This window comes from Chlamydotis macqueenii, chromosome 9 (genome assembly GCF_036417535.1).
Source record: "Chlamydotis macqueenii isolate bChlMac1 chromosome 9, bChlMac1.mat, whole genome shotgun sequence".
NCBI lineage: Eukaryota > Metazoa > Chordata > Aves > Otidiformes > Otididae > Chlamydotis > Chlamydotis macqueenii.
The window spans coordinates 26,222,509-26,236,393 of NC_141564.1; the positions used below are offsets into that span (position 1 = coordinate 26,222,509).

At 46.1% G+C, this 13,885-nt stretch overlaps 1 protein-coding gene across 2 annotated transcripts in view; it reads right to left on the reverse strand.

Moving 5' to 3' along the window:
* The window catches only part of LEKR1 (leucine, glutamate and lysine rich 1), a 65,519-nt gene that overhangs the window by 2,941 nt on the left and 48,693 nt on the right, over window positions 1-13,885 (reverse strand). The window contains exons 11-13 of one of the 2 annotated variants that reach the window (XM_086754787.1): window positions 9,274-9,426; window positions 8,154-8,453; window positions 4,311-6,410 (exon numbers count right to left, since the gene is read on the reverse strand). In XM_086754787.1, coding sequence (XP_086610913.1) covers window positions 5,997-6,410; window positions 8,154-8,453; window positions 9,274-9,426 — 867 coding nt within the window. In that variant the 3' untranslated portion in view covers window positions 4,311-5,996. Of the gene's footprint in view, window positions 1-4,310; window positions 6,411-8,153; window positions 8,454-9,273; window positions 9,427-13,885 lie in introns of those variants that run through there. The other variant, XM_086754788.1, reaches the window with a different exon arrangement.

The following is a 13,885-nucleotide window of genomic DNA, read 5'->3' on the forward strand; positions in this document are numbered from 1 at the left end:
AACGGGGCGGCACGGGGAGATCCTCCAGCCATGAGTCACGTCTCCTGGCACTGGGTTGAAACGGCGACTGGCTTTTGCGTATACTGTGTTCCCGTGGCTCTGTTTTTCCTCAGAGCGTGGCTCTCCGAGAGCAGGTGGCCCGAGTCGGGATCAGCTCACGAAGGAGAAGGGCCAATTTAGCCGTTTCTGCCCGCAAAATTGCAGAACCGAGACTCAGCAGTTTCCGCGCACGCTGCTTGGCCGCGCTCGCGAGTGTGGCAGCTACAGGACAGACACCCAGCTTTAAAAATCCGGCTCCAAGAAATCGCATTTTGCACATGGAATCCGTTGCTAAAGATAATAGTGAGATAATAATTAACCCATGCTGATTGCATCGACTGGAAACGACTGCTGAGCCAGCTGCCTGAGGTCACCAAGCAGCGACAAGGTCAAATCCGGCAGCGAACCACAGCCAGGAAGCGGAGAACACAGGTCTCTCCGGATCCCTCTTCTGCTCTACTGCCAAAAAAAAAAAAAAAAAAAAAAAAAAAAAAAATCACTTGGATGCTTGCACTTACAGAGAGGCAGTGAAGGACCTGGTAAGCGAGGTGTTTCCCCCTCCTGAGCCTCACAGAATATTAATTTCAAGAGCAGTCTGCTAGGGACGGCGCAGGGATGCTCAGATGGAGCGAGAAACGCTGTTAAGGTGCCGACGGCTGAGCTGGGGGAGCGTGGGGGGCTTTTTTTTTTTTAATGTGTATGAAAAAGAGCTGGACTTGAGGTTATCTACAGGCATTTGTGCCTTGAGCAAACCGTTTCCAGCACAGACCTCCCAAAAAAGTCTGCCTGCCACGCGTTCCGAGCCAGCGGCTGCATTATCCCTGCGCTTCGTCCAAAAGCCGTTTGCATCGCTGAAGACCTTTTGCACACCGCTGGCTGCAGCTGGCTCTCTCCACGTGCGCAGCAAATCAGCTTCCGATTTACACAGAAGTGTTCTTCAGCTCTCACACCGGTGAATGCAGGCGCTTTGAGGCCTTGCCAGCAGCAGCCGGCGCGCTCCGCGGCACCGACACGAGGTCCCGGCCGCACCGACCACGTGCGGTGCTCACCCTGTGGCGCGACGGCCAGCGCGGGGTTTCAGTACCAAATCACACAAGATGCCATTTCCCCGCCCTGGCAGAGCTTCAGGTTTCCACAAATAAGAAAAGGAAAAGTGAAACTTTGAGGTTTGCTGAAGTGAAAGCCTGTACGTTTCACTAATTCTGCATTTTTTCCAAATGGAATAAAATGTAAATTCACAATAAGCATTTAACACTCAGGACGCCAGGCTGTGACTCACACGGGCACCAGTGAAATCCCATTTTGAAGAGGCTGGCGCAGCGCTCAGACCCAAGGCAGCGACATTTTCTGGTGCAATCAGCCAGGCGTCATGACTGAAACGGCCTCTCCGTTAGCACATCCCTTTTCTTCCCAATTTTGTTTTGTGCATGACAGCAAACAGAGCACAAATGAAACCCCAAGGGGAAAACCTGTTTGTTCCTGACCTGGGGAAAGGGGGATGCGCTGACATTTCAGAAGCAAACAAACGGCTGCGTAAGGATGACGATGAACCGCTTTTGTTTCTCTCCACGTGCTGGAGCTGCCCCGCACGCGGAGCAGTGACGGGCCAACAGTGTAAAATCCACGCCCACAACAGCCCAGTCCACACCCCAGTAACATCCCAGTCTGGTAATGCCACCATTTTGCTAGCCTGCCAGTCGTTCCTGCTCCGCTTTCTCAATAAGTTTGTATGGAGCAAGGTGCCCGCGGCCAGCTCAGCTTCCACTCCCTGCCCCAGCTCCTACCAGTCCCCCCAGTTCTGCTTTGGTTGGCTGCTCGCTGGTCGTCCGTTGGCTTACTGGGCAGAAACACGGCCACAGCCTGGCGCTGGCCTTAGCTGACCAGGCAGTCACGGCTCCAGCTGGAAAGCTGCACGGAGGGAAGGTTTGCCGCGGGCTGTTTCAGAGGACAGAGGGTCTCTCTGGAGAGACGAGCAGGGATGCTCTGCGGGAACTGGAACTGCCCATGCTTGCCTGGAAGATTTTTTTTTCATTATCTGGGAACAGTTGACAGTGCAATGCCAGATGCTCATATTTTCCATCACACAAATTGTATTTCCGGTGTTAAAAATCCCTTCAACATCAATCTTTCGCAGTATCCTTTTTATTATCCCATCCAAATTAATTTTGTACTGTGCTTTGAGGACGAGAAATCCCCACGTAAGTGTTAGGCACAGCTGGCTGGGTTGTCTCGCACCAGCACAGTTGCACATGGAGTTTGTTCGTTCCTCAGAACACACTTAACCGCCTAGAACAACTAAAGACTAAATCTAAGATCAAATTTTCATTATCTAAATAAATCCCCATTTTAAATCACTAAAAATAAACACGGGGGGCGGGGAGGGGGCTGTCTGAGAAAAGACATTTCCCCAATTCCATTCTTCTGCTCTTTCTTTTTTATTAGAAGCGTCCAGTGCTCCTGCAGGAAACCAGTTACAAAGTGCTGGGCGCCACATCATGAATTTAAAGCAGAGAACATCTCACAGCACCACTGTTTCTTTAAGCGAAAAGAGAGACAAGCAGTCTTTTTCTCTGATTAATGCATTGTAAAGCTGTATGGCATCGGGTCTGGCTCCAGTTTCTATTTTCATGTACTTTCAATGCTGCTAAGACATTAAGATGCTTTTTTTTTTCTAGTTTCTTCCTGTGTGGAAAAAACTCCATATGCGAGCCACAGGCTGGGACGCCAGATCATGCACACCAGCTCAGTTAAGATCCGTTTATCATTTGTAACGCACGGGGCTTACGAATAAAAGTGTGACGTGTCCCCAGCCCCAGTCCAGGATACATGTAGGTCCTTGATCAGTCTCCCCTGTTCCTGCTTCTCTGTCAGACTGAACCAGCAAGTTCCTTCTGCGACGAAGCCACGGCACCACTCTGAGCACAGCTCGCACCAAGGAATCTCCAGAAGAGCTCCCGTCCTCCTGACCTGCAGGATGTCCCCAGCCCAGAGCTTCCCCCCAAGATGATATTGGCCATGTCCACCTGGTTTCGTCTCCTTCCTCTGTCCCACTTTGGCTCACACAAAGTCATCTCTGAAGCACCAGCCCCATTTTACTGACTCTTATTTTCCTGCCCAGGGTGGGCATGGTGGGCAGGCTGGAGGGGGCAAGTGTGGGGTAGTACTGGCCGGCACAGCCCACAGCGTCCACCTCAGCCTGGCCAGGGTCTCACAGGGGACCCACCTGGGCACGGTCTCCTTCTCCCACCCAGGAGCGTGACAGCAAATGCTCAGCCATCGCACGTAGACTCTCTCCAGTTACTAGTAAGACACTAAACAGTTGAAGTTTCTCTGGAAGTGAAGACTACTGGACAAAAACAGAGAGAGAAATGGGGTAATAACACAGTATGCTGGTGCCTTGGCCATCCCGGCACGCAAACCGGCAGCCTGCTAGCGGGATTAATACTTTATGGAAAGATTTAGGGCTGTACCAGCGCCTATTCTCGGTCAGGCAACAATATCGGCTCTGTCGGGGAAGCAAACAGAAGCCTTTGCATTAGGCAAGAACAAGACAACGCGTTGCCATGGGATGGTTCCTCGCAACCTTGAGAAGTGAAAGGATGGCTTGCTGCCTACAGCCAGCGGGTCAGGGTCCCACAGAGGCAGATTTGTTCCAAGCTTGGAGATTTTTTTAGTATTCCCTTGTGCCATGAGTCCTGGAGTGCAAGGTCCAGCACATGAAAAACCCATTCATAAGTGACACTGCTTCCTCAAGAGGCATCGCCTCCAGGAAGTTTTATTTCCCGAAAACGTGGTGATACAATTAGGTGTCTGCATTCTCTGCGGTACTTTCTGCTGGTGTTCCATCCCGCTACGAGAAATACTCTGTAAACTTTCCTCTACTATGTGAGCTTCATGTAATTGTTTTTAAAAGCTGGTATAAAGGGTTTCCTGACATTTATATATTTACTGCTTAGCAGCCGGAGCTCTGGGTTTCTGCGAGGGAGGGGAAATAAGGGAAATATTTGCTCTTGACCAGGTTGGGATCTATGATTTATGGGCTCCCTTGTGCTAGAAACATTATTTCTGTGACCACTCTCGTTATTTTATGTGCTACTCCTTTATTTGCAGTTTATGCCCATGAAGTCATTCTTCACTACTGCTGCTGCTACAGGACAAACACCAAGGCAGCGGACAAGAGCCCGGATTTCCCACCCGCCCTGTTTCCGCGGCCCCAGCAGCACCAGGGGAGGAGCGGCTGCCACGGCACGGAGCTGGGGATTCATTCTTACCTTCAGCAATAAAGCGACGGGGACAGGCTGCTTTCCACATCCGTGCTCGGGCTTGGCTGTAGGCACAGAGACGTTCCTGCGCAGCGGTGATCTCCACCAGAACGGTCCCTGGGTAAACTTCCCACCTCTTCTTCCATACAAACATTCCAGCGTTTAACTCCAGGTTACGGCACCAGCTACCGCGGGGCTGGCCGCGACTCCTGTTCCGTTGCTATGCAAAGGCGTAAAATTACGTCATAGCGTTTACTGGATTTACCTACTTTAAAAATTCTTGTAAGAGTGTAAAATACAATGGAAGTTAGTCTAAAATTTTATGAAAATTCTACATAGTAGAGCTCTGCAGCTCATCGTTTTAAGAATTGCCTCAATGAAAATCTGTCACTTCGGCACAGGAAGACTCTGGGTGGACAGTATTTTCAAGCTTGAAGAAGTCAGGACCTTTCCTAAAAAAACAAACAAACTAAACCAAAAACCACCCTCAAAAAAAGAAAATGAGCATCACCACCAGCCAGAGAAGATGACCACCCCGCCATCCTCCACGCAGGCGTTTGGGAGTGCTCCCCACCCCTGTTTCTGCACTTCTGGAATTGCTGAAGAATGAAGGCTTGTGTTTCACTGGAATTTATTTCACATCTTTGACATTTCCAATTTTCAACATCTTTAAGAAAAATAGGAGCAGCAGTTTCTTTGAAGTCAGACCACAGAAGATTCCCAGCTCAGGTCCGTTCAACCTGCCAGCCAGCTGCAGGGTACCTACGCCATCCCTACGCAGCAGCAGCTACCACAGTAACTGCCACAATTCTGATTTTTCTGGTGCTTTCGGGATTTGTGAACAGAGGATTTTTGAGCTTTCAGACAAACTCACTACTGAAATGAGGTAAGGCTTACTGATGGTTTCAGTGGGCACAGAAGCTGACTCAGTGTGTTTTCAAATCTAGCTCCAGAGGCTAAATCTACAATGGTCACTCCTTCCACTAATTGTATTGAATAAAATTCATTCCCTGTTGTGCCACTGGATTCATCAATTTCCTAATTTTTAAATTTTCTCCAGCATTGAAGACCTACTGCTGTCCTTTTGTCACACACAGGACTATCTCATCCCTCAGAAGTATCAAGGTGAAGGTTCGTGGTGTGATTATAAATAAATTTGGGTTTATGAGTAAAGTGTCCTGTGAAGGAGCAGCTCCATGACTCCGAGCGAAGAGCAAGCCCAGTCCCAAAACTTACGAGTCTCACTGACCTAAGCATGATTCTCTGCAAATGTAACACTACTTAATTAAATAATGGCAAAAACCTGATTCTAACTGAACAAATCGCATTTTTACACCAGAAATGAGCAATTAAGTTACAGGGGAGAACACACAAAATAGGAAAATTCCAACAAAGTGCTCAGGGAAAACAGTGTTTGACATTGGCAATTATTTTAATTACACCTATTGAAGATGCGCTCCTCTTGGAGAGACAGTATTTTTCCTTTTTTGCTTTTCTCATCTTGAAATGTAGACAGCATTTAATTACATTGCTATGTAATGGTCAAAGAACCATTGTTGCAACAAAAATGTTTAACTTAAGTTGTAGAAAAGCATGAATTGCATTTGCCAAGATTTGACCCCGAGGATACACAAGTAAACGGTTACTAGGTGCACTGGAATGGCTTCCCACGCACCACGCATGCGTATGCAGCTGTCAGAGCTGACTCAGTTGCCTCCTTATAACTGCCCCAATCCTGCTCCTGGGCTCGTTCAGCGAGGCCGCCCTTCCCCGTGCGGGCTGCGCCGGAGTCAGAGCCGGCAAGCCCATGGCGCCGCTGCCGCTACGCTTGCTGGAGGTGGGTGCCTTAGCAGCTCTTGAAAGACCAAACTGTCCAGAGAGATTGATTTCCTTCCCAGCGCCGGGGCTCGCGTGGCTTTTCTGTCCGTAATCACCGAGCAGGGCAGCAGAAGAGGTTAGGCTGCCCTGAGTCAGGGAACATGGCGATAACGGGAAGTTTCCACTGAGTTTTTTGAGTTCCAGTACTTGTTCCCTGGCTTGAGTCAAAGCTGCAGTCAGCTCATAGCGTTCCTCACACTCTCTGCGCACCGTTTCCTGGAGAAGAGTGTTCTGCAAACAGAAACAAACACTGGCTTTATAAAATGCCATTTGTCAAAAAGCGTGCTCATTGAACTCCTCGGGTTTAAGGCAGAGGTGGCTGGAGGGTACTGATGCACACAAATCCTTCAGTACTTCCCCGTATTTTGGTTTCTCAAAGGACACACATCGGCATTTACCCACGCTTCATTCCCCCAGGAGACAGCGGAAAATATGAGGCAAGTTATCAGAAGTTACTTCTGATCTGCCCGTCCTCCACCTGAGGGAAACTGGGAATGCTGCTCTTGGGAAGGAAAAAGCGACGCACAGAAGTTGAGCGTTACCGCGCCACTTCGTTATCGTAAGAGTGGAAACACAGAGTGGACACAGAGTTGGAAGCACAGGAGTCCTGCTCAGGGTGGCTAACCTCTGCGCTAACTGCAGGCGAAGCAGCTGTTGGAGAAGGAACATCTCCTACTTCATCCAGAAGTAGAAGTGGGAGAGACATAAATATTCAAAAAACTTATTTTCTGAACACCTAACTCTGCAGACAAGTTAATGAAAGGAAGTTAGACACTACTTTCCCCCTCAGATGGTCACTGATAGTCCACAAAATTATGTGGAAAGTGTTACCTCCAAATCTGAGGAAGTATCCTGGTGCAAAGTTTACATTAAAACCAGTTTCGATTTTCAACCGTTCTTATCTCCCCATTTCCTCCATTAGAGGAGGAACTCTGCTTCAGAGTGGGGCAAACTAAGAGCACAAGCAGAGCTGGCAGAATCTCATGACTGAGGGTAAAACAGAGCGTTCCTCACTCCGCTGGAGTTCCTGACCCGTACTTGAAGAGTGCGTGTCTTTCCAAGAGCCTTGTCCACAGGCACAGGAGAGAACGACCATCAACATCATTCCAATTTCACTAATTCAGTGTTTCTAAACCTTTTTCAAGGAAGAAATACATATCAGCCCAAGCCCTGACTCATTTTGAAGCGTTTCATTTTCACTGTTTACCAATTTTTTTCTGCCCCTTAGCTCCTTGGACATTCCAGTCCAATCTTATCTACTGCCCCTGACCTCACCGCGCTCACATTTCTCACACAGCAGGACAGCGCTCCCTCCTCCCTTCCCATTCCAGTCCAAACACCCAGGAAATGCTTGTGGTAAGAACATCCATCAGGCACATTTCTCTCCACATTTGATTAATTTTTACGCATTCCTGTGTTACAGAAAATGGCTTTACTGGTGGGAGGTGGGATGCACACGGGCACTCCCACAGTGAAAGATGCAACCTCTGCCCCACAACAGGACTGTGTCCGCTCTCGTCCCTATTGACAGCAGGAAGATTTTTCTTCCAAACGGTTTCCACAAGAAGTAAGATTACCGGGAGGATTGCTGCTGTCCTGTTCAAAGAATGAACATGAAGAAAACATGAAGAAAACATGAAGAAAACATGAAGAACGCTTTATTGTTTACTCATGTTTATGTAGCATGACGTGAGCCTAGAGACTAAGAAATGTCTTGCAGGACCTGAAAAATACACACTTTTAAAAAATAAAACACTATTTTAAGTGCTTGCTGAAGTAAAAATTTCACATCTTTTGTGATACGTTTATGAAATGATGATGGAGCTGTTTCATAAATCTTTTCATTTCCATGGTTTTTAACCCAGTACGTAAATGGTTTTTAACCCGGTCTGAAACATAGATGCTGTGAATTATTTTAGAAGTCACATGTCTCTCAGCAAAAATAGCAAGGCATTTCCTCGGTCATGCTCCTACCTCCTCTTGAACTTGATTCAAATTGTGAATCAGCTGTGTCCTCTCCTGGGTTAACTTTTCCAGTTCATCTGACTTGTGTTTAACTTCTTTCCTCATATTATCCAGAAGTGATTCATTACTGTTCTTTTCCATCGTCAGCTGAAACTCAAGTTCAGTAATTACTCTTTTAAGGCTCTGAATTTCTTTTTCCTTATCTTCGTCTTTCTCTGCGAGTTTGATCTGGGCATCTTGTAGCTTCTTTTCAAGAATTTCTGTCTCCATCCTCAAGCTATTGGTGGCACTGGATATTAATCCTGGTATCTGCATGAGAGTAGACCAAAACTGCATGAGTCTAAATTCAGTGGATATCTTTAAATACGTAGAATTAACTATCAGATAAATGTTGGCTTCAGGAAAAAAATACAAATGCAAACATACACATCCTCAGAGAGCTATAAATTAGCTAAAACTCACTCAGAAGAGAGATTAATTAGTATGTCCAAGATCAAACAGAGAAACAGAGGTAAAAATGGGAAAACTTAGCTTCTTTACTGCAAGCCAGTATTTCCTCAGGGTTTTAAAATCACAGTCAAATATTTGTTGAGTGAACTAAGCCAAACTGTTATTTTCATCTCTTTAAAACACTGTGTAACGTAACAAATTTTAAATAACAATACAATTTCATAAAGTTCCTTTGATTTTTCCAGAACTCTCAAGAAATGCATCAAATCTTTTGAACACTAAGGTTAGAGGCACAACTTTCAATTTGCACATAGAACTCCAAAACCTGTAGGTCTGGGTAGCTGGGAACAGCCAGCTGTGTGTGACACAACCACCAGTACAGACAAGAACATCGAGGCAGTGAAACATCTAGAACTCTAGGTAGCAACAACGCAAGAAAAGGAAGAACTTCCACACCATTTAACTTTAATTAGTATAGTTGCTTTTTACTCTGTTTCATTAAAAAAAAAAAAAAGGGGGGGAGAGAGAAACATATGCCATATACCGAGACTGGGAAAAAAAATATTGTACCATCTAGATAGAAGACTACAAATAAAGAAGGTTTTACTCCTCTAGATACTATTTTTCAATAGTTTACTTTGCGTACTGCCACAAAACTTTTCTCCTGAGTGTTACACACCTTCTTCTGGAGCTCTTCGTGCTCTCTCTGATATTTTGCGACCAATTCTTGCTGTTTTTGTCTTTCAATGTCTAGTTCCGCTCTCGCTTCCTCCTTGACTTTAAGAATCTCTTCTTTGTGGCGTGCTTCACCTTTAGCCAGATCAATTTCCATCTGGGGAACAAGTAGGTTTTAGTGATGTGTAGCAACTTTTCTGAAAATATTTCTCGCGTTCCGCACCACCATAAAGGGAGTGATGTGAAATCTGATGGGAAATTTGGCAGACTGATATTTTGGGCGCCGAACGCGCCCCCGGCAACCCCAGGAAACGTCTCACAAGCCGCACGGTGTCTCCAGCGGTGCTAAGATGCCTCGATTTAGGCAGTTGAACTTCGCGCTAAATCACTAGGAAAACATTAAATTACAAAATATTTAGCTGTTTCTTAAAATAGCTGGTTATTTTGCTGGAAGCATTTGCTCTGAAGGTAAAACTCAGCTCATTATTATTTTTAAATGCAGCAAAAGGATGCCTTTTGCAGTAAGTGACACCTACTGTGCTAAAAATAGGCCACGAGCTCAATATTAAAATACAACGATGTTAACTCTTTCTTACAAAATCATTTTTTATTCATGCTCTGCCACTCGGCCTGGCGGGCGAACAGCAGCTTCCCACAGAAAACGTCTGTCGGATGGTGTTGTCCACGTGTGCTGCCTTGCGATTCAGAAGCGCAGGGCAGGCTAGCACTGCAAGCCAAGTGAAAGAGTGGCAAATTCCGGGTCAGATATCCCAGTCCTTCGGGCACCTCACGTTATTTAATATTATAAACTCAAATGTGAAAATTCAGCCATCATTTCCTGCAAAGAAAAGCCTGGATTCTGGAGGAAACATGGCCGTATTTTCAAAAATGTTATTCCAAACCAGTGTGCCAATATCATTTCTGCAGGCGGAATTCTAATGGGCTTAATTGTAGCACGCTGGAAGAATATGAAAGGCACATTAAACATGCACAACACCTGACTAATTACTTCAAATTATTAAAAGCAGAAAAGCCCAGAATGAGCTTAATTATCTAATTTCATACACTAATTATGAGAAAAAAAAAATCTAACAAATCTCCCTAACTCTTTTTGGGGAAAAGATAAACTGGAAATATTTTTTGTTATTTTTAAAAATCAAAATATACCAAATTCTGGGCATGGAATAGGCATAAATCCCCACCAAGGTCTGGCCTAAAACTGGGCTATTTATAAGATTCTCAAAGTAGACTATTATTATTATTGAGATATCATCTACGTTATTAGATATGGGAGTTAGGATTCCAATCGTAGAGAAACAAATTTATTAACTCTACCTATTATTATAGAAGGACATCATAACTTGGAGGCTACTTAATTACAAAGACTAAGTTAATGAAAGCAGTATAAAAACCTGAGCTCACTTTGAAGATTCTACAAGCATTTTTCACATTTAACACTTGAAGCTAATAAAGCTGAGAAGCAGAACAGGAAATAAAGCGGCAGCTGATCTTCAAAGAAAGCATAATGGCTACTAATTGCTTTCAAACCACTCACATGCCCCTCATTAATCAGTAATTTTAAAGTCCATATAGCAAATGTTTACACCAGTCTTCAAATCTTTTGTAAAAAACGTTGGGTTTTTTTTGTTCCATTAAAACAATTTTAATGTTTATCTGTATTTTAAATAGGAAAGCGGGACACTTTATACTTATGCGATGGCACACTGACCCAGGAGAAAGGGAACTTTGTCACTCTGTCACATCTCTGAGTTTTCAGGCTGATGAGAGCATTTTGCGAGCGCCTGCCGTTCGCTGCTCTTTACCGGCTGTGATCCCAGAGCCGTAATTGCTCTCCCTTCCTAGCAGCAGCCTTTATCTTGTTTAATGTCAGGCTGAACACCCCGGTGTGATTATGCAGCCAGTGTGACCTCATTCTAAAATTATATCCCGCCACAGAGAGGGTAAGAAGTTTTAAGAGAGATGTAACTGATCTTAATTGCTAGTAGTCAAAAAATTTTCCTGGGACTAAATACAGCTTTCAGACACTTATCACGTACTGAACCAAAAGGAAAGTTATTTTAGTCACCAGTTATGCAAGGCTTAAATCAGAAAAGGCAGAGTTATTGCGCAACACTATTTTCAATTTTTCCTCAATTTTTTTTTTTTTTTAATTTCTTATATTCAGTTTGGGTTTTTTTTTTGTGCTGATGTAAAAAAGTCGCAGATTAAAACAGAATTTACATGCTCGCAGCTGTTGGTAAGCTATGGCAAACAGCTTTCCAAATCCCACTGGAAGGGACTGGCAGCTAGACTCTCAAGCCCCCGTCAAAGCTCCAGCTCAGAATTTGCCAGTGGGAGCCAAAACTGCAAGAAAAAGTGATCTGTGCAGGGGTCCCCATCCCCGAGATCGCTGTTACGCGGTGAGGCTGCTCAAAGTCAGTATAAACCAGGAGCTGCAGCATCACCACATTCCAACCAGTGCAATTAGCTAACAAACCTGTCCAATTAGCACACACAGGGGGCACAGACATTTATTTTTTAAACCAGCTGAAAATATTCTTCCACTAAACATCCCCAAGCCAAGCACATATTAAGAGATGACTAACAAATTACAACCCAAGCTTGCAGGTTGTTGTAATGCCATCTCAGGATACCAGCTAGCGGTGGGAAACCCTCCTGCCACGAAAACGCGCGTTAGCAGGAGTTTACGCTTGGGGAACTGACCTGTGCAACGCGTACCGCACTGGCACGGCGAGGTGCTCTGAGGGTGGGCGTGCTGCCCTGCATCTGAGCCATTTTCATGACGTTGCACCCCACATCCACGGACCAGGACTAGACCGGATCTCTTTTCCATTCTGTTCCCCAACCAAAGCAGTTACTCTCTGAATTTGGGGGGTCCTCCCGGCTGTATTTTAACCATCCTTCTCATCTGTAGCCTTTACATCATTTATTTTTTCCTTCACTCCATTAAATAAAGGAAAAACAGCCACATATAAAGGAGCATTCCTCCCACCTTCCCCTTCCTCCTCGCCCTGAAAGGAATCACCACCCAGTTACTGAAAGTGGGAAGGCGTATGCAAGTGGCTTTGCAGGCTTTTGTAAGAGTCAATGAAGAAAAGAACAAAGGATGGGCCATGTCACAGAGAAGCCAAGTCACAGGAGTGTCAAGTCACAAAAGTATTGTCACAGGAAATTTCACTGAAGTCTTTATTTTCATACTGCTCTGATTTGAAGGGAAGGCAAATAAAAACCTAGCAGAGTCATGAGCAGGAGCCTGATTGGCAGAGATGGGACTGCCTGACAGAACTGGTGATGCCAGAGGTCAACAGAAAGGGCAGAGGCCTTTCGCACCCTAAAAGTCCGCTCTAGCTCCAGGACCTTCACCGTGCAACTTCTTTAACTCCTTTTTACTGTGATGACCCCCAGCTGAAGCGAATGGCCAAGTCTCATGGCCTCTTTCTGCTACCGCAGCTCCCGTCCAGTTCCCCAAGTCTAACCACGCTCCTCCACCACCCAGCGTGCTCCCCAGCCCCCGTTGCAGCCAAGGGCCGGCACGACCTCCCTCCTGCCGAGGTTCCAAGCCGTGTGCTCACCAAGCCGTACCCACCTCCCACCGAGCTGTTTGCTCAGCCTGGGACACGCAGAGCCTGCTAGGTCAGGCAGAACGATATGGGTTCACATCAAAACAACAAATTTCATGTTCAGAGAGAGCTCGGAAAGGATAAAACCATCATGTTACCTCTTCCCTTGCCTACTGCCATGAGTGACAGAACCGTCCCAGGGATGGCATGTGCCCGTATCCTGCATCACAGCTGCCTTAGGACCAGGAGGGTACCCACACACCTCTCACCCTCTTTATCAGCTGTACAGCCAACAACTCTGCTGCCTTCTCCTGCTCCACAGCTCCTGACAGCTCCAGAACCACTACGCTGCAACAGCGTGTTTGCTTACCTCTGCTTTGGTTTGCAAATACCTCTCTTCTAAGGAAAGGACATTTTTGCTCATCCGCTTATTTTTTATTTGAGATTTGTTTTACAAATAGCAATCTTCAGTTTCAGTTCACCTAGCCTGCAAGGAGGAAGTCTCTGCATTCTCTCCACCTTGCCAACAACACACAAGCTCGTTTTTACTGGGAAGCTTCGTCAATATTAGATATGTGCTTTCCTATGCTTCTCTGCCAGGTAGGTACTGATGCGCTTCCCCATGCAGAGTTCTGGCTCAGGGTTCACAACCCAGACAGTTACACACAGAACAGGGTGGGCTTTTTTTGTTCACCTCCTTGGAGCTGGCTAGGACAGCAGCTGGTGGGCTTCTGCTGCAGCCCCTCCTGCAGAGCACACGGGGAAAACATGGAGCTTGGAAGATGAGAGGTTCGGTGGGCTCAGTCCTGCGCCTCCCACCCGGATTTCAGGGACTGCGCTCCTTACACAGGCACTTCGCACACACCCTGAAACCTGGGAAGTCCGGACCAGACCTGAACGCCTGCCAAGTCTGTAAGTGTTCATCCGAAATACCTTCTGCGTTCAGTCCCAGCCGACGTACAGAGATCACCCGTTAAAGCCTCTCCTACAAAGACTACTACTGACGTGTTTGCACTTGAGGAGATAGGTATCTGG